Below are 25,724 nucleotides of genomic sequence, written 5' to 3'. Positions count from 1 at the left end.
GTGACCATTAGCTATATTTTTTTTGTTATCATTTTTGCTCTAAAAGGGAAAATCGTACACATAAGATTTCTAAACATAACAAAGAAGGAAGCCGAGGGTAGAACTTGAAAGGGCAGAACTTGGGATATTTTGACAATCAAATCTTGTAAATCTTGAATAAAAACAATTCTATATTGTGCTTACTTCAGACTTCATACCATCAGTCCCCTTCATTAACACCAGTCTTAATTTAACCGAAGAGTATAAATCATGGCACTTATAGCCAAAAACCTAACGGAGCTGCCTATTACTGTTTTACAAAGAATATTCCTATATTCAAATGCCGAAGATCTCTACAGCTTAAGTCAATCATGCATATACTTCAAGTTATTGTTAAGTCAATACAAAGGTACTAATGCATCGTCCATATCTAGTATGCTGTTCAATCATAGTGCTAGTTTATTGAATAAAAATAAGCTTCTTTGGATGAGTACTGAGCAGGATGGTACGATATCAAAGTCGGTGATAAGCTATTTAAATAACATCAAAAATATTAAACACAGTTCGAAAGAGGATGACGAAGAATATGATAATATTACATTGATTAGTGAGTCACTTTCGACGCCTGTAAAGAATAAACATCTATTACATAAAAATGAACTTCATCCAGTGTCGCCAACTCTTTCGAATGCCTCTAGATCTTCTCCAAATTCAATATTTTCTGATAATGAATGGGATCTTTCAAATGACGACACGTTCAATAGTATAATTGCATCGGAAGAACATAAAGACAGGGAATCAAGCACAGATTCTATATTAAAACTTAGAGATTCAAAAAAGGTTAAAGATAAGAAGAAATTTTTTGAAAAACTAATACTCAAGGATAACGAAGTCTTGACATCAGAGAAATTGAAAAGAAGAGTAAGTTCTAACGATCTTGTCCTACTTGATGAAAATATTTTACCAAAATCAAGTAATCCTAGAGATATATCGCAAAAATATTTGAAAGAAGTCCAAAGAATAAATTCAAATGATTCAACTGAGAATCTAGGCAAGAATAGTGAAAACCAAAGATTGAAAAATAAAGTGAAAATGTATGAAAAGAACATCATGCAAATTAATGCCTCTAAAGGTGTCAGTGTGAACTCTGGAACTTTGAATCATGGTAGAGGTAGATTGCAGGTTATAGTGACACCAGATAATAAGATCTCGTACAAAAAATTGTAATAGACTGTTAATTATTAGTACCGTCAACGTATGTGTATGTGAATTTTTTTTTTTTGTGTGTCATAATCGATGAGTCCCCAAGTCAGTCAAGTAATTGTCTATAAAAATAGAGAGTCATTGGCAACAACGCCTGACCAGCCTTTTATAACTGATGGACAATATCTTAGGAGGAAGAATGCTAAACAGTGAAGAAATCAGGCGCCGAAAAGTGGCTAAAAAGACAACTCAATTGAATCTATTCTTATTAGGTCGTTCAGGCGCAGGAAAGACAACTTTTTTACGTAATTTAGTAAGTAATAGTAATAACATTAATAACAGCACGACTTCAAATAATATCAATACTCCTGTCGACAATGAGTTTTCGACAAATGAAAAGAACGAAATTGACCCTTCATATACTCATTTGGAACAACCACTAAATTTTCAAATGGAATCCATATATTTAAGTACTTCTCCCGATGTTTCACCCATTTCGTTGAATATTACCAAAACTGATATAATGAATCAATTGAATAATAGCAATACTCCTAAGAGAATTAAAGTTTTCATTCAAGAGAAATTCGATTTATATCTAGAAAATGAAATCAAAATTCAAAGAAATGAAAGTTTCAAATTTGGGTTGAACGACTCCAGAATTCACGTATGTTTATATTTTGTCGACAAGGAACTTGGTGAACTGGATATCGATATCCTCAAAGAAATTCACCATCTGGTCAATTTGTTTGTCGTAATCAATAAAGCTGACAGATTCAATGATTCAGAATTAAAATATTTAAAATCGAAGATCAAACAAGATTTGGAAAAACACAACATCAATATGTTTAAATTCAACGAAGATGAGTATTCAAATGATTTAATCAATCCAGGTAATGATAAGTCCGCCGAGAACCCCCCTATTGAAGACCTTTTGCCATTTTCTATTATATGTGGTGATAACTGTGATGAAAAATCTAACAAACTTGTCCGAAATTATGGTTGGGGAGCAGTTGATATTGAGGACTATCGATATTCTGATTTTATTATTTTGAAGACTATCTTATTAGAGAGTCATTTACAAGACTTGAAAGATATTACGAATGAAGTACTATATGAGGAGTATCGTACAAGAAAATTACTGAAAAAACAATCTGAAAACACGCCAAACCCTGCTAAGAAACTCCCCATTTCTGAACAAGCTGCAATTTCTGATGTTCTGGATACATTTAAAGAAAATAAACCAAAACATCACTTAAATGAAACGAACAATTGTAATGAAGTCACTGACGATGAAGTTTTTTATAGAGAATTGAAGGAAAAGAACAAAATAATTGAAGCATATCAGAAGAAGATAGGTGATTTAGAAAAAATGATACAAAACACTTCACAGGACTCTTCTCCAACGACAAAAGTCAGTATATTACAATAGTTTATAATATTTTATGTAATAAATGATATAGCTATGATCGAATCTTTCAATCTTTTAGATTCTGTATTTCCACTTCAGCGCCATTCCTCCCAAGTAATTCAACCTCACCTATCCTCTAGCCATAGTGAATGGGATCTAAATGGCAAATGTGTTATGTTTCATGCCATCGAAGTTAGTGAGGTCCGGCTACTACACTTTCAATGCGAGCGGATTCATTTGATGTCAAAAACTGAAAAATTCCATATATAATAATATCAGATATGATTGATACAGTTTAAGCTTGCTTATCGTTAACAAACGTGTAAAGGGACAAGAGTTCTCTCAGATATTAAGTCTACGTATGCCTGATGCTTTAGATCAGTCGCCAGGAGAGGCGACGGATTTGGTCATTCAGCAGACTCCAAAGGCTGAGCAAGTAACAAGACGGAATGCTGTACACAATTCTATTAAGGGTGGTGGACTACAGGGAAACAGCAAGAAGACTAATCCAGTTAAGTTTATGAGTACAGAAGATATTTTTCAACAGAGCTTAAAGGATCATGCTGTTGATATACAATCTGATTCGGCCATAAGCGATAATATTCAAGAAATGTACAATAGGAGGACCCCAGATTTAAATAAGATAGCCAATTTCTTTAAAAATAATAAATCTCCAGGTAAACAAAATTTGATGACTAAATTCCAAAATGCTGATATTGAAGATACACCTCCAAATGAAAGAATACAGGGATTGCCTCATAAGCTGGCAGAGTCAGAAAATGAACCTGATAACTCTCGCCATTCTCAGGAGGATGAGCCTGCAATGGAGGACAATGCAAGTAACACATCTTTCCAATATGATACAATTTTGGATAATAACAACATTGACGAAACGTTTGTATCGAGAGAATTGAATGCTTCTGCCAGGGCGGATATCATGCGGTCGAATGCGTCATCTTCAGAGAAAATCGGTCAAAAAGCTTCAGAATATTCATATAAAGGTCATAGCAATGGCTTATTTCAAGAGAGCCCCGAGGTCTTGCTATCAACTACATCAGTAGTGAGAACAGGTAACCTAGATGCTAAAAATCTAGGTAATTATAGGGACGTTCCAGGCGGGGAATCTAAGAAGGAGGATATTGATAGTAGTTTCGAAGAAAATAAGGAGCTTAGTACCGAGATGAACAAAGAAACAAATTTCCGAAAGGTCAGTGTTCATAGATCTATTAACGACCCACCAAACTTTTTAGGTGCAAGAGATTATGAAGGGGATTTATCTCATGGAAGCAATGAGACACCTTTTGATTACTCATTTGTCAATAATACTACGGATGGAAGTATAACTACCAAGTGGATTTTTCGGCCTGAAGATGATTTGACAGGAATAGGAAGTAATAAATCTACCCAGGTAATAAATTCGTCCAAGACACAAGAAATACAACATTCTTCAAACGACATGGACTCAACCCAACCAATTCTTAGCATACCCGCACATGAATCTTTAGAAGAGAGAGTAAAAACTGAACAAGTTACTCAATCTGTCAATTTAATGAACACACAACCACTTTTGAATCAAAGTATGAATAAGGAAATTTTGAACTCTCAAATAATAACGTCTCCTGAATATCGACAAGTCAAAAACGATCCGAAGTTGTTCTTAACTGAAAAGCCTTTAAATAGTACCGCAATTGTAGATGAAAAAGAAACCTCCCCGGCTTCACAAACTCTGCCTGACATCTTATTCAATAAGGACACATCTTCTCCAACCCCTGCAGGTCGAACCTATGATTCTGGCAATCGTGTTTATCTGCAAGTTTCTGGTAAACCTAAATTGCATCCGATAAGTGATTCTTCCAACGAAATGACCGATGAAAATGATTCAGCAATAGCGAGCGACATTGATGCAACACAGGAGCTGCCAGATGTAGATATGGAGGCCGACGACTCACAAAAGATTGTAATTAATAAACGGCTCACGAAAAGAACTTTTGGTACTCTTCAACTTAGTGATAACGAAGAAGAGGGAACAAACAATATTGTAAAAAAGGAGCCAGAAAATGGTGCAGACCAGCCAAAGTTTCCCAATGAAATAAGATATACAGATGAAGATTACATCTCCAAAAATGAAATTATTTTTGAAGACGCGATATGGTGTCAATACAATCTGGATTTAAAGTACTATCCTGCATTACTATTATCTATTTTAGAAAAAGATCGAAGTACGTGCCGTGTCTTATTTGAAACAGGCGAGTCAAATTCAAAAGTCGATGATATATACAATTTGGATATTAAAGTCGGCGATGTTGTTAGCCTCAGTGGATACGATTATGAAGTTATTGCACTTGAATGTCAAACGCACGAACCTTTCATTATAAGGTGTATAAGAGGATATGATACAGTGCATTTAAGAAAGAAAAATGCCAATGGTACATTGCAAAAGAAAGTTTTCATAAAACCATTATCTAGTATTTGTTTGGAACCATCAGAATGGATAAAACGTTCTCACATTATTTTAGATGAAGAGAATCAATTCAATAAGAAAAGAGCAAACGAATACTTGAGACAACCAATTAGAGGAAGAAAAACCACTTATCAATCTCCACAAAAGAAGCTTTATGAAGAGAATGAAAATGGTTTGACCAACACGCACTACGCTAGGAATACCATAGATGACCAAGCGCTTAAGAAGGAGGGGGAGGACGAAGCTGCAGATCTTGCTTTGTCACATATGCAAGAAAGAACAAAAACGCCTTCAAAATTATTGGCAGAACCTTCTGGCTCTATAACGCTGAAAAACAGTAGTTCTCCCAAACCCATTATCCCTACTACCGAGAAACGTGAAGTCTTTGCTAAATGCCTGTTTGTTTTAACTACTGTGTCAGAAAATAAAAATAAATTAAGTGAGATGATAAAATCTCTTGGTGGCGATGTGATAGAGGAAGACCTGAGTAGTCTTTTTGAGACAAACTGCGAGCTTATACATCATTTTCAGAAGTTGAATATCTACTCACTGAAATTGGCCTTCATGGGTGATAAAGACTATTCAACTTATAACTTTGCCTGCGTCATCAGCAAAAAGTACTCTAGGAGCGTTAAGTATATAGAGGCATTAGCCTTGGGTTGGCCAACATTACATTGGAAATTCATCGAGGATTGCTACACTAAAAATAAATTTCTTTCTGATTCAATTTACCAGTATCTTTTACCTTCAGGTGAAAGCATTAGACTTGGTTCGGATGGAAAAAAGAAAACTGCGGTACTAAAGTCAAATAATATCTTCAACTTTTATAGAAACTTATTAAATGGGTACAAGTTGAGCTCACAGTTGAATTGTGTAACAACATCTCTAGTTGGGTATTTTGTTGTTTTGTGTGGTTCGTCATCTTTAGATAATTTTTTGAAGTTTTGTTTCGCATCTTTAGGAGTGGGAAAGATTTGTCAAATATCGAACTTAGACGAGCTTATAAAAGACTCAAATGTTATAGAAAAACTACTCAGACTTTGTGAACAGACTCAGAATAAGCTATTAATCTATTTAAATTATGAGGAGTCAAATAATCTTAGACGCTGCAGGGAAGTAAAGGAGGAATTATTATCATCATTTCCACCAACTAGAGTTTCTTTCGAAGTTGAATCGAAAGAATGGTTAATACAATCCATCATCAGTGAGTCTTCTGGTTTTGACTAGACCATCTAACACAAAACTCAAATGAAGAATTCCATCTACAAGGACATATGTCCACTAAACATTCTATTGCATATATCGAAGCATGTATTATATATCATATTATTTAATATCCACTAAATTTAACTTTTTCAACCGATTGATAACTCTCAATATTATGTGTGACATCAATACATTGAAACAAAAGGTTGATTGGTGTATTCTATTCGGGAGATCCCGGCACAATATTGTATCTGCCTTGTGTAAGATTCTACTTAATGGAAAATAGACCACACTTAATACCAAAACTAGGAAATTTCACATAGTTTCTCAGGTTGATAAACTTGTAGAGATTGGGGATGACACTCTATTTACGGGGCGCTTTGTTTCGTGTATCAACAGCTTCCAGAATTCGAAACAACTGTCGCGTAACTCAGCCATTGCAAAAGAATAAAAAATATTCCGCTGTCCTCCAATCATCCAATATATTTTAGTCGATCTAGAGAAATGGAAAGGGTGCCAACAATTAGATTGTGACTAATATAACTGTGAACATTTCTCAATTGATATTACGCTGTATAGAAAAAACAAATTAGTCAACTTGTTAAGAAGTGAGATGTAGCTGATCCGCCTTAATAAAACTACTACAACCCTCGTTCTCCTCGATTAGTTTCCATATATCATCCTGGCTGGCAATATAATTCTCTTTGCAATAAATAAACATTAAAGGAGATTCATTTGGTACCTTTGTGTATTGTTTAATGGTAGTACTTACGTTTTCTTTATCTAAAAAGTTAGTTATGTGAAAATCTGTGCCTAGTCCATTAGATTGAACCAAACACCACTGATCCACTTTTTTTCTGTCTCTCATGAAGTAAAAATATGGTGATATTACTACCGTTGTTAATAAGTAGGGGGTGTCAATTAATCCTAACGTTTTAGCAGTTTGAATAATGTGTAAATCTGGGTATGACAAATTCCATTCATTGTGCAATTTTTGTGAAAGTTCCTTATATTCGTCCTTTAATCCAGCTTTTCTTCCATTGATTTGTGCACGTAAATCATTTAATTCTTGAGCGACTTCTAAATGATCGGTACTTTCTGCATTAGAATCTTTCTGCAAAAAGTCAATAGTACTATTCAAAAACATCAGTATATCTTTGCCATGATAACTCTTTAGGGCATTTATTTCCTGTAAAATGACCTTGAGTTTCGATTTTGACTCTTTCCGTTTAGAAAGAATATGCTTGATTAACTCGTCCTTGCACTTTTTAGTGTATAGTTGAGGATAAAATTCAAATGGAATATCCACGCCTTGAAAAGATGCAGACGTTGTCATATTATCATCAGTAGATTCATCCATTTCATTGAACACAATAGTCAAAAATGGTGAAATGATATTCAGAGAATTATCTGGCTGATCCTCATCACTTTCACCACTTTCTTCATCATCTTCATCTGGGATTAGTAAGACGTTAAACATTTTATACAAATTGGTATCATATTCTTCAGGTAAAAAGTGAAAAAATGATAAGTAGGTTTCTTGAAGTGGTTCATTCTGTGAGGGTTTGTAAAATGCACTTGAAATGAAAAGCTTCTTAATATCGCTAGATTTATCGCCATAACATGACTCCAAATCTACAGCCAACGCTTTTATGAAATATGGCAACACTTCATTAAGGTGCTCGGCATCGCCCAATTTACTTTGGAGTTGTTGATTTGATGACGAATTGAAAATCTTTGCCGAAACGTAGGCTCTTTCAGATAAGTCTGAATTGACAACTGCGATTAATTTCTGCAATTGCCAAAGCAACTTTGGTTGTGGATGGTCAGTTTCCGTAAGTTCTGCTGCTGGTACGATTTCATTCTCTGTTTCATCTGCCTTATTAAACTTAACCCTATAAAATGGCTCATCAATACTTGAACTCCTATACCACTCCTTTCTATAATTGAGATCCTTAAAGTCTGGTTTCAAAAAGTCAATTGCAAAAAAGTTGGCAATAGATAGGGCATAAAGGGCGAGATAGTTCTCGATCAATGAATTGGGTGGCAATGGCAATACTATGGTGGGGTCAGCAATGTCACTTTTTCGTTCAGAATGTTGTACTGTGCTATATTCCGGTGGGTTATTATAGGTATTTTCAGACATCCTCAGCTCATTTTCATTGGATAAAGAAGTGCTAAAGGATGAATATGATGATGACTGCGAGTCGATTGGTATATTAACCTTCTCTGTTTCTCCTGCCACAGTTTGATCAGGGTTCTGAAGAGAGCCCTCTTCTTCATCAGAGGAACTCAATTGAATCAGATCTTTCTCATCACCTCCCGCACGAGGTGTAATGACAGTGTCCAGATCACCTGGTTTGAATTTAGAATCACTTAATTCTACTGTGTGTTCCTCAAGAAATGGGTTGTTGTTGGGCTGTGGATGAGTTTGAATAGATTCCATGGACATATCATTGGAAAATATGTAGTTTATGGCTGCTTCTAGATTACCATCAAACTTCTGGAGAGCATCGATGGCAACGTTCTTTGATATTCCCATCTCTAATAAAGAATTCAAGGATGATTCTTCTCCGTTCATGTTTCCTAACAGTTTATAAATGTAGAAAGAAAGGTAAAATTCGCTCAATGGAGGTAAAGTGAGTTTAGTTTTATATCATACGATTGATTCTCTAACACGAACGTCTCCATATGATTCTATTTTTGATAATGTAATTGTTCTTGATACTAGCGGAACTTGATAATATCCAAAGCGGCTTACCCGACTTCTTAAATTTTAAACTAATAAATGACCACTAATACGCAGAATACAACATTCTATTAAGCACTATTCAGATAAGCAAAATGTCTTTCTTGCTCTTATGTATTTTACTTGTGGTAGCATGATCATAGGGAAGGTAAAAGCCTGAATGTATGGTCTGTTCTGCATGACCTACAGTGCTGAAAAATGCAATTATCATTATTAAATAACTTGTTACAGAGACGTGGTTATCTATTTAGTACGTAAAGATACACTTATGTTGTAATATTCTACTTCCGTGCATATCCCAATCCAAATTGGTTATGAACAATTCTTCCACTAGCTTGATTTGTGCCAAGACACTTGCACCCTTCCAGGACAATATCGCTGCACTCATATCACGAGGAGGTGGAACTACACCCACCGGGAAATAATGTTCATTACTGTTTTGAGATTCAACATTGGAAATATAGTCTTGTAGTTTTGTTTTTATTAAGTCGTTTATATTGGAACTCAGCTTCTTAGATACTTCATTCAAATCTGCCATTGTCTCGCCATCATTACCAGCATTTGTGGCTAATGGAGTACTTGAACCAGTCGTCGGAACAACACTTCCCGTTTGTGCCTGAAGTTTTGCGGTTGATTGACTTTCCATTTCAAGGTCTTTGATTTCCTTGGATAGGTTCTTATAAAATTGGGGAAATGAACTTAAGCTCAGGAGTCTTGGTCTCCAAATGTTTATTCTATCTGTGAGCATAAAATCAAATGCAGGAATATTGGAACTTCCTCCCACGACTAATATATTCGAATAAAATGAGTCCATCTTGCTAGGATCTAAAGATAGGCATGCATCAGTAATACTTTGTATTATCGCTTTATCTAATGGAAGCATATTCCTCTTATTGTCTAAAGTGGTGGTGGCTTCGGATTGGAATGCCTCTAATTTTGAATCAACTTCTAATAAAGCTGTGAGAAGCTGAAGTTCGTCACTTATATCACAGTATGATCCATTATTTTTGCATGCTTCTTGTGTCATCGATCTCCAATCATTTAGTTCATGTGTAAACAAGTCTTTGGATTCAGGTAGCTGATATTGTAATGTTGAATTTTTAGATTCTTCATTTCTTAAATAGCTAAAAATTCTAGGAGCAAATAGAGCTAGGGGTGCTAACATAACTTCATCGAATGTTTTGAATTCATATTTCTCCGTAGGTTCATTGAAAACCCTCTTCATGAAGTTAGATAGTTGAACGGTGACGTCAGCATCCTGAAGAGTGACAATCTGCTTCTTCAAAGTTTCAGCGATGTTCCATCCTGCAATAGATTCTACGTTCCAGTCTTGGTATGGGAAGTTGTTCATTTTTAATAGTACTGAAAATAGTCTAGTGATATCGTCTCCACCATAATTCAAATTAATTAAACTATTTTCAAGAACAACACCCTCATCAATACATGAAACCGAAGTTTCTGATGCGCCGACGTTGACAACACAGGTAGATGTACTAATGCCTGCCCCGTAACACGTGGCCAAAGATTCTTGAATAATGGCAACTGCATTAAAAGGTAACTCTGTTAATAGTAGCCTTATCATTTCTTCCACATGGCTTTTTTCAAAAAGATCAGGTATGACAAGTATTGCCTTATATTTATCCTTATTTTTAGCTTCTAGCAATTTATTTAATCCAAATTCTATCAGTTTTATGACATCTCCCAGTAATTCCTGAACAGAACTATACGAAGAGCCCATTAAATTGAATAATGCTCCATTACGACAAGTACCGAAGGGTTTCCTGTGTGAAAAAAATGATTCAGGACATAAAAGTGCGTCATTTCCATAGTAAACCTTGTCATTCTGGGTAATCCATCTTATACGTGCTGGATCATTATTGTCAAGTATAGTTTCAGGCTGTGCATTTCTATTGAACGATTTTACTTGTTCGTGACTATTTGGTTGAATCCTACGTTTATAATAACGCATTCTTTCTTTAAATGTTGAATGAAGTTCATTTTTCAAATCTTCGAATTCTTCCGATTGTTCTGTATTTAATTTACTTTCAGTACTTGGACCTTTACTATCATCTTTCTTTGGAATTGCAACCAAGTTCGGTATTAAAAGTGGAGTTTCATCCAATGCAAATCCAATTTTCATAGTCTCGGAACCAGGTTGTATAATGATAGTTGAATTTGGGTCATTTAAATCGATTTCGTCATCCATCACACCGGTCTTTAAATCGACAACTGCTTTTGGAGTGCTTGTATTATTATTGTTCGCATTAGTACTACTTCTTAAAGTCTTTCTTTCTCTGAGGGCAAAAATTTGATCATCTTTCCTTATATAATCAGATGAATAATTTTTCTGATTGATTAAATTTAAAGGTTGAAATAAACCGGTTTGTGGTAGTGTTATATTTTCAATTTTTTCAATACCAATTTTCTTTAATTTCTTAGCAAAAGCTTCAGCGGCTTTGATACGTCCAATCCTTCTCCTTTCTAAGAGATGTTTTGGAACCTTTGTTCCAGCCATTGTCTTTCCGTAACTTAATTGTACATCTTTGCCATCAATCTTCACAGTCTTTACGCTATTATTCGATTCAATGTCATCATCCCCGTCCACATCTTCTTCACCGTCGATAGTAGCTGCCCTTTCTGCTAATGGAGTGTTAGTGCTACTTCTTAAATCATTGTGATCTTGTTGTGATGGTTGTTCATCATCGGAATCATCATCTAAAGGAATTTCAATGGGATCCTCGTACACTATACTAGATTCAGGAGTCTCGCCGGTCATTGTAGTTTACTATATCTCCAATTGGCTTGTAGTGTACGTTAGTCAAAATTGTAATGACCGACTAATAGTAAATGCAAAATGTACCTCCAGGAAAGAGCTTTAAAAATGCCAAAAAACCTTGCGGAAAAAACTAGAAAGAACAGAATTTCGTGCTTAGCGAGAAGGGTCACGTGACCAGCTAACAACCCTCAGTAAACCATATCTAGCGAGATGCAAACACTCTACGCCGCTCCTCCAGTACATTTAGCGGTATTTGGATGATGCTAGTGCAATCATTCCTGTACCTGTGCTCGAAATATTGTCTGTGTAGAGTGCAACTATTCAAAAACAGTATTTTCGTATCCACCCAAAATGAACGGCACCTGAAACCACGCATCGTACTGAATAAGACCGTAAATGACGCCTGGCCAGCCGTATACTGGCACCATGAATACAACAGCCTCTAAGTTCTTGTTTCGCTCTAGCCGCCGACCTCTAAACAACGCTTGCTTGCCCGTAGTAGCACCACCACAATCATGCAACGTCAACCTTCGATCATCTTGCAATCGTCCGCCAACACAACCTCTTATCCCATCATCCTCAGCATCGTACCCCTGTGAACTGCAAACTTCTTCTCTTTTGATCAAAATCTTTTCTTAAAAAGCCATCCAGCCTTATATAACCCCGCCGTTTCTCTCAAAAATTGAAATTATCAAATGTGATTGGAAATTCTTAAGGGGAACTTGAAGCTATAAGAAACGGTATAAAAACAAAACGTTCGAGATCTTGTGTTCATTTTTCGAGGCATATATATATATATATATATTCACGTAGATTAATTCTTTTCCATTTGTTTTCGACATCATGTTGAGAAGGTCATTTACTAAATCTACTGCATTGCGTCGTTTATTACACTCTCAGGAACTCCCTTATGATAGCACTATAAAGAATCTATCATTACCAAAGGACACTAAAGTGATATTCCAGGGATTCACAGGTAAACAGGCAAGTTTCCATGCTCAGATATCAATGGATTATGGTACGAACGTCGTGGGTGGCACTAATCCAAAGAAGGCAGGTCAAACTCACATGGGCAAACCAGTTTTTGGCAGTGTAAAAGAAGCTATGAAAGAGACGGGTGCTACTGCTTCTGGGATCTTTGTTCCTCCACCAATCGCCGCCTCAGCTATTAAAGAAGCAATTGAAAGTGAAATTCCATTAGCGGTGTGTATCACAGAAGGTATACCACAACATGATATGTTGTATATCTATCAAATGTTGAAATCACAAACTAAAACTAGATTAGTGGGGCCCAATTGTCCCGGTATTATTAACCCCGCAACAAATGTCAGAATTGGGATTCAACCTCCAAAGATTTTCAAGCCAGGTAAGATTGGTATTGTTTCTAGATCAGGCACCTTGACTTACGAGGCAGTTCAACAAACTACCAACACGGATCTTGGTCAAAGTATCGTCATTGGTATGGGTGGTGACGCCTTCCCCGGGACAGATTTCATCGATTGCTTGAGATTCTTCTTGAATAGTGATATTTCAAGTGGTACTGAGGGTATTATTTTATTGGGTGAAATCGGTGGTAAGGGTGAAATCGAAGCCGCTCAATTCCTCAAAGAATATAACTATAGTAGATCAAAACCCTTACCAGTGGCCTCATTTATCGCTGGTACTGTGGCAGGACAAATGAAAGGTGTAAGAATGGGTCATTCTGGCGCTATCGTAGAAGGTTCTGGTACAGATGCCGAATCAAAGAAGAAAGCATTAAGAGACGTGGGTGTCGCTGTCGTTGAGTCCCCTGGTTATTTGGGTCAAGCTTTACTCGACGAATTCCAAAAATTAAAATAATCATATATTATTATTCTTGTCTATATCAATTATTCTAAATATTTATATATATATTATTCTTATCAAAAATAATCTGTGAAACTCTTCATTCAATGTACTTTTGGAGCTTAATCAAATCTACTTCGATATTCATGATCATATCATCTTTCACATTCACATAACATCTATCAATCCCAACAAATCTGTTACTACTGCTGACTTTTCCTGTTGATATACTAGTATCCCAATTTTTCACATCCCATTTCAATCCATGGCTTTCGATGATAGTTGTGGGCTCGCCAATGGGTAAAATACCACAGTTTCCGACGCATTCATTCCTAAAGCCCATATCATATTCAATAACATTGGCTCCACCGAGCAAAAGCACTATTATATCGTTTTCCGTCAGATAGTATAAATTGAAATATGGATCAGAATGTTTTAGCGTGTACAATTGTGATATGGAGTGAATTGTTTGGTCAAAACGGCCGCCAATTGCTCCTATTGCCAGCACATTTATAGATGACTTCTCTTCTACGGGTATAGCATCATATAATTCATGAATACCTGATTCTAAAGGAATACCAAAATTCTCTAATTTTTTATTTAGCATTGCATGGAATTTTCGAGAATTGAAATGCAATGACATCAAGTTTATAGATTTGCTAAAGTCTGTTGAGTATTGTGTCGTCTGTTTAATGGCTACACAACCATGCTTGAGATAAAAATCCTTCACCGCTTCATCTATCGAGTCGAAGTCACCAATTATATAATTCGGTACGTATCTCGCCCTATCATCTTCACTTTTCAAGTAATGATATAGTCTATTGGCACCAGCATCTGCACAGATTTTGATTTGGAATCTGTCCCATATGAGTTCGAAAAGTCTTTTGGATAATTTAATTTTTTGATTCAATATCAAGAATACAGAATTTTGTTCTTTTCTTGGCTTTAAAATATCATTTAACAAATTGACCTTATTCAAATTACCAGCAATCAAATCAGTTTCAACTGTTATTCTTTCTGCGTTTTCAATGCATTCTTCCGACATTACAGTTGTGTTAGTTTACTCATACATATTATATCCAAACTTTTTCGCTATTACTTAGTTTTTTCAGCACTTAAATTTTCTTTCATATATTAAAAAAAATTATGCGTAATGTATGAAAACTAAATAGATCTATAATGCCAATTGTCCCTCACCAAGCTGGGATCTCTCTTGAACCATACTTGTTTTAACAGTCCTTCTTGTGATAATTGTCGAATAATATCCAAATATTGATTTTCGTCTGCATCCTTGGTATGCTCGTAGACAGTCTGTTCATTTTGCTTCCTAATTTTGAACTCTAGTTTTGCCAGTTCATAAATGAAAGGGTTCAGCTCCTCTTTAATCACAGTTGACTTAGTCATCGCAAATCAAATTCAACATCCATATCGTCTTCGATATCGTCTTCGATATCCTCGTTTCGCTTTCTAGTCCCAAATCTATCCAATATTTCTCTCAGCATTCTTGAATTTCTAGTTATTCTTCTTGGTTGACTATTGTCGTAACTGTTCACTTTCAATCTTGACATCAAGTACAGCACGGCTGAAGAAGTCATTTTTTTATACTTTTGCATGGATTCATTCGGTGGTAAGTTTTGAAAATATCTAAAGCCATGTGAAAGTGTCTCCTGCAGGTATTCACCAATATTGATTTCAAATGGCAATATAGGTCTTTGAACATCGTCAACTAGATAATATTGATAATCTATCATGTAATCTTTTTTCAATCTCAATTGGTCGTCAGTGGTTTGTTTGAGAACTTCGATTGATTCACTCGTCATCAAGGTTGTATCGATTTCTTGCTTCACCAAAGAATTCCTTGATGAAGTTTCATTTATTATATCAGAATAAGACATAATGTCAACTAGGTGGGAGTATTCTCGTAAACTTGTAACTTCATTATTCTCATAAATTGGCTCCCTAAGAACAAGGTGATCTTGTGAAGAAAACCAAAATTGCAAATGCATCAAGCACTTTCTAATATCCCTATCACTATCTCTTACTATTTCTTCTAAAATATCATCCTCTAACTCTAATCCAAGGGATGTACAATATCGCCTTAGAAAATTAACCACCGTTTTCACAGTCACCTTTTTGGCTGTAAATAAACTAGCCTGATTCTGACAAATCTCAATTAAATTGGAAGGAATGTAATTAATATCTCTACAAGTCAGAACGATGGGTCTTCTTGATTTCAGTAAAGTTCTCTCAACTGTCTGCCAAAAAAATTTGTCATGCTCTTTGAATATCACGTCAACATGACTCATTAATATAATTCCATTCGAAAAATGGTCCTTCACGTAATGGCTTGTTGAGTATTCTGCTAGTTTATCCATAATATCCTTTTTACTTCTATTTTCAGAGGCACTGATCTCAAAAATTTGGCCATCAATTGAATTGAGTATAGTCTCAAATAAAGTTTCTTTACCAATTCCTTCGCCATGCAAGATTAAAATAGGCACGAACTCCTCTACAGCTTCATATTCATTTGCCTCATCATCTATTATGAAATCAACCATTTCGGTAGATTTATATGATTTAAGTAGTTGATTTCTAGTGGTAGTTTTCTTAAGTTTGTCAAAAGCATGTACTAACCAATCTTTTATAGATGTTTTTAAATCTGTCTCCAACATCACATCATTCAATCGCTTAGGCTTGAATAATTCTGTCCATAATGATGTATGCTTATTCTTTTTCGTGATATATTTGATTGTCCTTAATTTAGATGTTCTGACGTAATTGTTTAACGATTTAAAGTCCTCTGGACTGACGCTCTGGTCATAACTGTTACACTGAATTCTTCTAGGTAGCGAAATATCTGGTTTCGACTGCAACTCCGCAGCTTCATCCGGCTCAATCAGCTGAAGTAATGGTAACGGTGTTTCAACTTGTGTTGCCTTTGATATTTCATGGAACCTAGTAAACGGGCCATTTACATTATAGGTTCCATCTCTTTCAGTATTTGAAGGGGCATGGTCATCTTTTTTAAAGTTATTGAAAAGATCTTTAAGCTTAGTTTTTTTGAAATTTGGAGGATCTTCTAATTTCTTAGGGTTCCTCAGAGTATGCAATGGATCATGAAGTTCTTCATCATCTTGTGATATAATTACAGGCTCCGGATTTATAGTTTTCTTTTGCATCAGAAAACTAGTTACAGATTGATTATTCTTATTTTTTGTTACAGGTATTATATGTTTCACTGGTTCCATTTTCAATGGAGATGAAGAAAGGTCGTAAATCTCATCTGCTGACGTAATTGTATTATCTTCCGAAATGATTTCTTGTTCGATAGGTGTACCATCCTGCCTGGGCCTCTTTTTTAAGGCTCCAAATAAAATATCAGACACGGTCAGTTGTCTCTTGTTTTGAGACATCTGAAGCTCCTTAGTAGATAGTTGTAACTGAAATGAATATGTACAGGCGGAGGAATAGTGTAACGGAGGCACGGAAGCCAGGTGAGCACTGTACCAATTGAACAATGAGAAATTCTTGCTGTACTTGATGCAAGAGTTGACGATAAACTGATCAGGATTTTGCCTGTAACCTCTCAACTGTAGTTATCTATCGCTCTCTTGTTCAGCTGTTAAATAAAACGCGTTTCAATATTAAAGAAAAATAACGCGTATGTCAATAATTAAATCAAAGCAAGTCGTGTGAAGAGTTGCTCTGTTAGTCTTACTATCGCAATGGGGCTATTGTATTTTATGGCATTGGCTTATTTGCGGTACGTCTGTCCTAGTAGGTGCAGAGAAGTCTCATAGTTTTCGTGATTGAGTCAGTTATTGCGTCCAGTTATTCCAATGTGTGGGCCACATATTAATTTGCATATTGTTGGACCCTTTTTCTAGGTATATACTGGTGATATGAAGGAACCGTTAAATAGTTAGTTATACATATACTTTGGAGCTATATCTTGATGTTACCTATTGTAGCTGGAACGATTATGGGCGTCAATTGACATCTTACTTCCGGGCCGTCCATCAAGTAAATCCTGTACGCTGGACGTTATTGTTGTAACAAATCAAAAGACATTATTAGTATGCACACTTGCGTAAAATTTATTCCTTATACATATTTTTTTGCTCCTTCAAGCTCTTAGCCGGTTGTTGCCACTGTTGGCTCTGACGCATGGACGACGTACGTTAGATACCGATTAGTGGTAGAGATTTGCTAGACACGGCATTATACTGATATTTCCAGCACAAATATGAGTTGTAGTAAAGAAAATTCACTTTTAACCGATTCATCATTGTGCGGATCTGAGTTGGGGTCGACAATTCACAGTTCACCATGACTGAAATTTCCAAGCATTATGTAATTGCGCTGGCTCCGTTTCAACATTCCAACTGTGCATTAAAGAGATATCTTATTTAGCGATAGTATTGAGAATTTGACAGTTACAGCGAGGTGTCCTGAATAACCTTCTCTGTGGACAATCCTTCCTAAGTTTCATAATAAAATATCATGTTGTAATATAAACTGGTGAACTACAACATTAAGCTCAAAGTTCGTGTTGACTGCTTTTCCAGAATCAAAACCTAGACACCCGCCGTCCAATTTATTAAACTAAATATTTCACATTATTGAATTTGGTTGAATATTAGTGAAAACTTTTCATAGACGCGACTTTTGTCAGCTTGAAGAATTCCACACTATAAAAAGGAATTCTTCGTCATATTTGTTCTTAATCTTTTATTTTAAATTTATAATTTTATATATTAAAAAGACAAGCTTTTGATAATCTTTTAGAAAACAAAAAAACTAAGGAGAAACCATGCGTCTTCACTGTATTCTCTCAATCATCTTGGCTCGTCTAGTGGCTACCAGCTTGGTAGATCAGGTAAACGAGGGGCCAATCACTAACGATACAATGCCGGAGGTCGCGGCGCTGAACTTTCTCAAATGTCTGCAGGTGAACGGAGCGCCCAATTCAACAGACATCCTGGACGACGGGAGTGGAATGTTAATTGTCTACTTCAATACGACCACAACGAATAAGACAACAGCAGATGCAGTCAGCAACTTCTGTGCCTCTAGGTATATTGCCAACCTCAGAAATGAGGTATACTTTGGAACCGAGCCTGGGCCATACTATTCCTTCTGGTCGACTATCGGCAGAATACTATCGGGAGAAGACCAATTACCACGTCTTGTTAATAACGAGGTGGACAATGGGCCCTAAGGGGAGGTGTCAACAACAACACCAGCTTAGCAGCTAGAGACCATGTCGGAGCTTATTACGAATTCTTCCCGTCGGACTACAAGGACTGTGTAAATCTCGACATGGTGTCGACATATACAGATGTTTGTGAGACGGTAAATAGCAAGTTCTTGGCGTACCGGGCACGTAACCCTAACGGCAAGACGCTGTATCTCCAAGTCTGGCCACACCACCAGTGTCAACAGGGAGATGAGGCCAAGCACTTTTTAGCGCCGGGGGGCAACATAGCATGCGCAGTGAGGAACACTTACTCTTGGTTTGGTGTGATCAGTGGAGATGAATGCTACGCGTACGACACCCCGGAATCATGCTTAGAGGCCTACTTAGACGCTTGGACTGGACAGCAGATGACAAATGCTGCGTACGTGGGCAAGCACTGGACATACTGGGGCTCCAACCTGAGCTGACTTCAGAGGCCGGGGTCAGGAAAGAATAAGGCCCCGTCTAAACCCTGACACGTCATGAGTAGCTGAGTCAAGGTCAGCGTTGTGCCAAGGAAGTGGATCCCTCGCACGCAGTGAGGTTTACTCAGCAGGGCGTTATTAGTAGAATGAACAGGCAATTAGAGTGTTAAAACAAAAAAAATATAAATATAATAAAATAATATAATAATATAATATAATAATATAATATAATATAATATAAATTTAAAATAAAAGATTAAGAACAAATATGACGAAGAATTCCTTTTTATAGTGTGGAATTCTTCAAGCTGACAAAAGTCGCGTCTATGAAAAGTTTTCACTAATATTCAACCAAATTCAATAATGTGAAATATTTAGTTTAATAAATTGGACGGCGGGTGTCTAGGTTTTGATTCTGGAAAAGCAGTCAACACGAACTTTGAGCTTAATGTTGTAGTTCACCAGTTTATATTACATATATTGTAAATTAATAGGGCGTGTGGTCTAGTGGTATGATTCTCGCTTTGGGCGATTCTTAAGATAAACTTAGGAAATAAATCACAAACATGCGAGAGGCCCTGGGTTCAATTCCCAGCTCGCCCCAACTTAATTTTTTTATACGTGTCTCTATGCCTGATAAAATAGTGCCACTATGAAAGTAGTGTGTATTTTTTTAAAGGCCACATCTATCGACATGTAATTATTTTTAATACTTAATCCACTCTGAAGAGAATACAAACTACAATTCTATACAGATGTCCATCTGTATATATATCTCTGGATGGTATCTACCCTGCTTTTGGAAGAATTTACCATCGGCCAATAATCGACATCTATTAGAGCATGTGAGTGCGGGTAACCTGTTATCCACTCACCGGCGCGCGTTTCTTTATATTAAGAAGTAGCAAATAAATATTTGTAAGTCATATATCGCAATGAGATTAGTCACAAGTTTGAATAGTTAGAAGAGTTATACACATATATATATATTATTGCAGGTGTTTTCTTTTTGGTATGCAAAGTAACAGCCTATTGAATGTTGTGCGAAGCACTCATTCTGGCTACTTTAAAAAGATGATTATTTTGAATTGCAAAGTACATCCTAAATCGATATATAGATTATTTTCATCTTCTGTGGGACATAGACCTGCTACAAAGTTGAATTATACCCCTTTCAAATCTCATATCCCAAGAACAGAGTCCAGAAGTACTAGTTTGGCTCTATCACCTTTAAGGAATATCAATAGTAATTCTCTGATGCTTCGACGAACATTCCATGGCTCATCCATTAATCACACTACTCCTCTGAACACCCAGTACCAGAAAATGAAATCAGGCCTAAAATGGTTGCTAATACGAGATAAAGAAAGGCCCTTTTCCAAAAATGAACTAGGTACGTTGTTTCCGTGGATTATACTATCTCAAGTCGTGTGGCTGATATTAAAGACCACAACAGCTGTGTCGTTACTATTACTTTTCTTCAATACTGTCTTCGCTAAGGAATTAGTTGGTCAGACTATTGGGGATTTATTGAATCTTTTCAATGATGATATTAACATCAAATTTCAAGATGCCCTTGTTCCTGAATGGAAAAAGGGTTTTATCAAGTTTCACAACGTTGAATTGAAAACTAATGAGAATCAAAAAAATAATTTTTTGGAATTTGATTTAAACTTTCATCAGATTGAAATAAATCTATCTTTGAAAAAATGGATTCAAGGACATGGTCTAATCAATGATCTGAAAATATTAGGAATGAGAGGTGACACAGTGATTAATCATAACAGTGATAGCGAGGACAAAAATGCATTACTTATAAATTGGTTCATGAACCATAATTATCAACTAAACAATATCACCGTAAGTGATTCTTCTTTCCAACTAATTGAAAATCATGCTGCTAGAAATAGAGGAACCACTTTTTACAACATATCTATTTTCAACCTCGATATTCCTAAACTGAGATTCAATCAAATGGTTGTAGATTTTCTGAATGCAAATGTGATAACAGGCTCAATCAATAATTCAATGTTCAGTTTTCATAAGAGGCAGCATAAATTATCATATTTGAATGATTTGAAAAATGATTTATCTTCATCTTGGAAGAGAATTACAAGACTTAGATTGAATTCAATCAATGTTTCCAAGATTGGTTTAGCTGATACAGACACTTTTAACTGGATTCAAGATGGTAATGTCGATATTATAGCAGATATTATGTTACCTCATAACGATGAAGATTTATCAGATAAATATCTCGTTATTGACTTGAAATTCAAGTTTAAAGATTTAAAAGCTTCATTGCCTGCAAAACCACCAACTTTATCCACTGGTGAAAAAATTATGTCATTAGATGAATTGAAACCAATTGTTTCATTTGTTAATTTACAAAGAATATTGTCTCACGAGTCTACTTATGATAATAGTGAGCCACAGATAGGTCATCCAATGCCAAACGTCTCAATTAGAAGAAAAAGATCATATCCAAATGTCACAATATTGAGATCGAAAGAGGACGATAAGAAAACAATTATCAAGTTTCATGATTCAAGGGAAACAATATCGAATGGTAATGACTCTAAGATAGTTGCAGGTAATGGTTATAATCCAGTTGATAATGAAATTATTTTAAATTGTCGGATTGTCAAAAACATTAAGAGTTTGGAAAATACAGTACTATTCCAAGAAACTGGCATCTATGATCAATTGAGTATGGAACTTTACGTTGATTTACTAAAAATGGTAGAAGAATGGGAGTTTAAAAACAAAGATCAATGGATGCGACATTGGGGAAGTTCATTTGCTTCCCAATTATTATTATTTGGTTTTACCAATAACGCTTTAATTTAGAAACAAATTTTTTAACGTATGTCATTTTACATGAGATCGTGTTGCTTATATAGATACCCAAAATTAGCGACCTCATGTATATAGAAAGAATAATATCAATATATTAGTTTACATTCTTAAAAGGAAACCATTTTTTTTATTTATCATCTGAGTTTTGCTTCTTTACTTTGACAACGGGCATGAAAGATTCAATATCAGCTGCCAGACTAGCATTAGAACCTTTAGCACCTATACCTAATCCCTCCGGATGAATCTGTTTCTTTTCATTTATTGATTTAGCTTTTTCTTCCTCTTTTTCATACTTGCCATCCCAGCCCATGCCTCGAAGCATTGCTTCGCCAAACAACTCCACGGGCACGGTCTCGTACTCTTCCACAGATGTCACCATCTTCGTAGGCTCGTCAGTATTATCCATCGATATCACTAATTCTGCATCTTTCTTTGCATTTTCATTTTCTTCTGTAAACTTTGAGATTTCCGTAATTCGTATCTTTCGTTTCTTGCTAGAAGCTAGTTCCTCATCTTGTAACCCATCAACACCTTCGTTAAATATATCCACAGTACTTCCAGCTGGTTTCGATCTCTTCTTCTTGTTTTTGCCTTTGCTCTTTATATTCAGCGAAAACGACATCTTTCACCTCCGTGACTCCAACGTATCTGTCACTCAACCACGACACAACTAGCCAGAGTCCACCGTCCAAGCTAACTGACTTCCAAGGATTGATGACCTTCTTTGGCTTATTTAATAATATTTTGCTCTCAACATACAAATCACGAAGAACGAGCATTGGAAAATTTTTCAGATTCTGTCCTTCTTGCGATGAGCTCAGTTCTTGAAAAATTATTTGATGAGCTTCAGTAGTATAGATGATGAATAGTACGTCGCACTAACAGCATCAATATTTCCACAGGCACTCTCAAGTATACGACAGCATGTCTGCGACACAGTCTCCAGTGGTTTTATCTAGTTACGATCCGACCGGTCGCTATCTATGTTACGTCTCTATTGCATTAGATAAACAGCGTATATCAGTCGAACCCACTCAAAAATCAGATAATTATGGCCTATTAAATGAGAATTTTCTCTATTTAGATGATTCTAAATCAAGAGTAACCTCTTTAAAATGGACACTGGTTTCTTCTACCGAAACTTTATGTGTCTTAATTGGTCTAAGCAACGGTGAAATTTGGTTATATTCTCCTCTATCTCATGAAATATTATTCAAATTGTCAACAGACAATTCCTATGAAATCAAGGATATTGTCGTTGTCGATAGTGCCAAGAAGCTCTACTGTATTGATTCAGATGATATTATCTATGAATTTGATCTAGTTGAGTTGAAATTACAAAGGCATTTTAAAGTTGAATCATGTACTGGCTTGAACAGAATTGGCTTTGTCAGCGAAAATACATTATTACTTGCATCTCATCAAATCTTTTTAGTTGATGTAGCTCAAAAATCTGTTACTATGACATTTCCAGGCCATGTTTCACCAGTTACTATTCTAGAGCCACTAAGTAAAGAGTACTTTATATCTGGAGCAGAAAATGATAGATTCTTAAATGTCTATGATATCGCATCTGGGTTGACTAAGAGCGTCTTGGTATCTCAAGCAAATGTTACATCTATGTCTCATTCTGACGACAACGTCATTGTTACAACAACAGAAGATGGCTCAGTGGAAATCTTCGTCGATCCGTTAATTACAAATACTAATAAGAGAAGAGCTCAAAAATCAAAACAACATAGCAAAAAAATCAGTGCAATCGATCCAAATAATTCTAATAAAATTCCACTTTTCAATGCATTCATCAATAAAGATATCCTCACGGTTTCTTATCTACAAAATGCAACTGTGCCATTTTTCAAGCAAATTCAATGGAAGGAAGTATCAGATGATTATACTATTGAATTAGATATCGCACATAGAAAGAATAATCGTTCGACAGATCGTTCTCTTTATGGCCAAGATGTGGCAGCAACAAAGACTTACCAAGAAGGTAACGCAAGAGTTACATCAGGTGATAATTTCAAGCATGTCGAAGACGTTATAAAACAATTAGAGATCGAAACCAGCAACCACGCAGAAGACGATAGAGAAAGTGAGCCAAGTGAATTCGAATCTCTTGCTGATAAAATACCGCTAGCATTGTCTAATGTACCAAAAAAGAAAAAAAAGAATCCTGTAACAGGAACATTTGCAGTGGTCCTAACGCAAGCATTACAATCCAATGATCATTCTTTACTTGAAACAGTGTTGAATAACCGCGACGATAAGATGATTAGAGACACGATAATGAGAATAAAGCCAACTTTATCCGTTATTTTATTAGAGAGATTGGCTGAAAGAATAGCGAGACAATCTAACCGTCAACGTTCTCTTAATATCTGGGTGAAATGGTGTCTTATTATACATGGTGGCTATCTGGTCTCCGTCCCGAATTTAACGAAAACCTTGTCATCCTTGCATGCTACTGTGAAAAGTCGTGCAGCTTTATTGGACAGGCTGACAGCTCTTAAGATAAGATTGGAATATACATGGGATAGATTAGAGATGGATTACACTTACGGAACCAAAGAAGAAATGCATAATCCAAATGAAATAGATCAAACCGAAGAAGATGACGTCGAGTACAACGAAGAATTAGACGATGCTGGGTTGATAGAGGATGGTGAAGAAGATTCAGGTGAAAGTTACTACGAAGACAGTGACGTTGACGAAAGTGAAACGCAGGAAATCGCACAAGAAGTAGAAAATGGCGATGTCCAAGAAGGAAGTGATGATGATGAAGGATATAGTGATGTTGAAATGAATGCATAATATCTTAATTGTAAATAATCTTTCGATGGCAGCTTATAGAATCATCTTATACATAACAACACATTTGTATTTATAGTGTCTACTTTTCTTCGATATAATGATATTCCGCGTATGGAAAAAAATGAAATAGTTCGAAATCTCGAAATGGTAAAGTCCATTCAAAGGCAGGTCTTCGAGAAAGAAAAAGGCGGTAGTGATTGCGGTGCAGGCCCTGGTTTTCAAATCTATACTAGTCCACTAAAATTGCAATGTCTCAAAAGATTGGTCATACAGGTCTGGCTTTTGCAAGGCTGTGGCACCATGTTGACTTAGCGAGGGATACCAGAACCGTAGGTCGATTAGCTTCATCTATTGCTATTACACTAATGGGGAAGCATAAACCAGTCTATCATCCATCCCAAGATATGGGTGATTACGTAGTAGTGACTAATTGTCAGAAATTGAGACTTACAGGCGACAAATTTGAAGAAAAGATGTATTGGTCACACACTGGAAGGCCTGGTAGTCTGAAATTAAAGAGTGTGAACCGGATCATTAGTGATCAAGGTTATGGGGAAATATTGAAAAGAGCAGTGAGTGGTATGTTACCCAAGAACAGGCTTAGAAAAACTCGATTAGCAAGGCTCAAGGTGTTTGACGGTAGCGAACATCCTTATAAGCATAATATTACGGCTTATGCATATCAACAGCCTTCAATTAAAAAAAAGGAGGATATTGGAGACAAAGGCTTCATTTGATGAACTGAGCTAGTCTGTATATATATTCTGTACGATATAATAAC

At 36.0% G+C, this 25,724-nt stretch overlaps 12 protein-coding genes and 1 non-coding gene across 13 annotated transcripts; 8 read left to right on the top strand and 5 right to left on the bottom strand.

The window, feature by feature from the left end:
* Window positions 1-249: 249 nt before the first annotated feature.
* MFB1 (Mfb1p) lies at window positions 250-1,206 on the top strand (the record flags this gene model as incomplete). Its single annotated transcript, XM_003957496.1, has 1 exon — window positions 250-1,206. One exon carries the CDS (start codon window positions 250-252, stop codon window positions 1,204-1,206), a length of 957 nt encoding a protein of 318 aa, XP_003957545.1.
* Window positions 1,207-1,381: 175 nt separating this feature from the next.
* SPR28 (septin SPR28) lies at window positions 1,382-2,611 on the top strand (the record flags this gene model as incomplete). Its single annotated transcript, XM_003957495.1, has 1 exon — window positions 1,382-2,611. One exon carries the CDS (start codon window positions 1,382-1,384, stop codon window positions 2,609-2,611), a length of 1,230 nt encoding a protein of 409 aa, XP_003957544.1.
* A 340-nt stretch (window positions 2,612-2,951) lies between these two features.
* On the top strand, window positions 2,952-6,278 carry RAD9 (chromatin-binding protein RAD9; the record flags this gene model as incomplete). The annotated part of the gene is made up of 1 exon (XM_003957494.1): window positions 2,952-6,278. One exon carries the CDS (start codon window positions 2,952-2,954, stop codon window positions 6,276-6,278), a length of 3,327 nt encoding a protein of 1,108 aa, XP_003957543.1.
* Window positions 6,279-6,858: 580 nt separating this feature from the next.
* Window positions 6,859-8,838, bottom strand: RUP1 (Rup1p; the record flags this gene model as incomplete). The annotated part of the gene is made up of 1 exon (XM_003957493.1): window positions 6,859-8,838. The coding sequence occupies one exon, from the start codon at window positions 8,836-8,838 to the stop codon at window positions 6,859-6,861; it is 1,980 nt and encodes a 659-aa protein (XP_003957542.1).
* Window positions 8,839-9,253: 415 nt separating this feature from the next.
* ARP8 (Arp8p) lies at window positions 9,254-11,782 on the bottom strand (the record flags this gene model as incomplete). The annotated part of the gene is made up of 1 exon (XM_003957492.1): window positions 9,254-11,782. The coding sequence occupies one exon, from the start codon at window positions 11,780-11,782 to the stop codon at window positions 9,254-9,256; it is 2,529 nt and encodes an 842-aa protein (XP_003957541.1).
* Window positions 11,783-12,625: 843 nt separating this feature from the next.
* LSC1 (succinate--CoA ligase (GDP-forming) subunit alpha) lies at window positions 12,626-13,621 on the top strand (the record flags this gene model as incomplete). Its single annotated transcript, XM_003957491.1, has 1 exon — window positions 12,626-13,621. The coding sequence occupies one exon, from the start codon at window positions 12,626-12,628 to the stop codon at window positions 13,619-13,621; it is 996 nt and encodes a 331-aa protein (XP_003957540.1).
* An 85-nt stretch (window positions 13,622-13,706) lies between these two features.
* THI80 (thiamine diphosphokinase) lies at window positions 13,707-14,651 on the bottom strand (the record flags this gene model as incomplete). The annotated part of the gene is made up of 1 exon (XM_003957490.1): window positions 13,707-14,651. One exon carries the CDS (start codon window positions 14,649-14,651, stop codon window positions 13,707-13,709), a length of 945 nt encoding a protein of 314 aa, XP_003957539.1.
* A 355-nt stretch (window positions 14,652-15,006) lies between these two features.
* Window positions 15,007-17,019, bottom strand: ELG1 (Elg1p; the record flags this gene model as incomplete). The annotated part of the gene is made up of 1 exon (XM_003957489.1): window positions 15,007-17,019. The coding sequence occupies one exon, from the start codon at window positions 17,017-17,019 to the stop codon at window positions 15,007-15,009; it is 2,013 nt and encodes a 670-aa protein (XP_003957538.1).
* A 2,744-nt stretch (window positions 17,020-19,763) lies between these two features.
* On the top strand, window positions 19,764-19,873 carry KAFR0Etrna4P. Its single transcript has 2 exons — window positions 19,764-19,800; window positions 19,837-19,873. It is a non-coding gene; the product is annotated as a tRNA-Pro (tRNA).
* A 411-nt stretch (window positions 19,874-20,284) lies between these two features.
* Window positions 20,285-22,120, top strand: MDM32 (Mdm32p; the record flags this gene model as incomplete). The annotated part of the gene is made up of 1 exon (XM_003957488.1): window positions 20,285-22,120. The coding sequence occupies one exon, from the start codon at window positions 20,285-20,287 to the stop codon at window positions 22,118-22,120; it is 1,836 nt and encodes a 611-aa protein (XP_003957537.1).
* Window positions 22,121-22,256: 136 nt separating this feature from the next.
* On the bottom strand, window positions 22,257-22,751 carry SPP2 (spliceosome ATPase-activating subunit SPP2; the record flags this gene model as incomplete). The annotated part of the gene is made up of 1 exon (XM_003957487.1): window positions 22,257-22,751. The coding sequence occupies one exon, from the start codon at window positions 22,749-22,751 to the stop codon at window positions 22,257-22,259; it is 495 nt and encodes a 164-aa protein (XP_003957536.1).
* A 302-nt stretch (window positions 22,752-23,053) lies between these two features.
* Window positions 23,054-24,943, top strand: UTP5 (Utp5p; the record flags this gene model as incomplete). The annotated part of the gene is made up of 1 exon (XM_003957486.1): window positions 23,054-24,943. The coding sequence occupies one exon, from the start codon at window positions 23,054-23,056 to the stop codon at window positions 24,941-24,943; it is 1,890 nt and encodes a 629-aa protein (XP_003957535.1).
* A 248-nt stretch (window positions 24,944-25,191) lies between these two features.
* MRPL23 (mitochondrial 54S ribosomal protein uL13m) lies at window positions 25,192-25,680 on the top strand (the record flags this gene model as incomplete). Its single annotated transcript, XM_003957485.1, has 1 exon — window positions 25,192-25,680. One exon carries the CDS (start codon window positions 25,192-25,194, stop codon window positions 25,678-25,680), a length of 489 nt encoding a protein of 162 aa, XP_003957534.1.
* Between the last annotated feature and the right edge of the window lie 44 nt (window positions 25,681-25,724).

This window comes from Kazachstania africana, chromosome 5, assembly GCF_000304475.1.
Source record: "Kazachstania africana CBS 2517 chromosome 5, complete genome".
In the NCBI taxonomy this organism is placed as follows: Eukaryota; Fungi; Ascomycota; class Saccharomycetes; order Saccharomycetales; family Saccharomycetaceae; genus Kazachstania; species Kazachstania africana.
The sequence above is the reverse complement of the archived record's forward strand: the minus strand, read 5'-3'. Positions and strand labels throughout refer to the sequence as shown.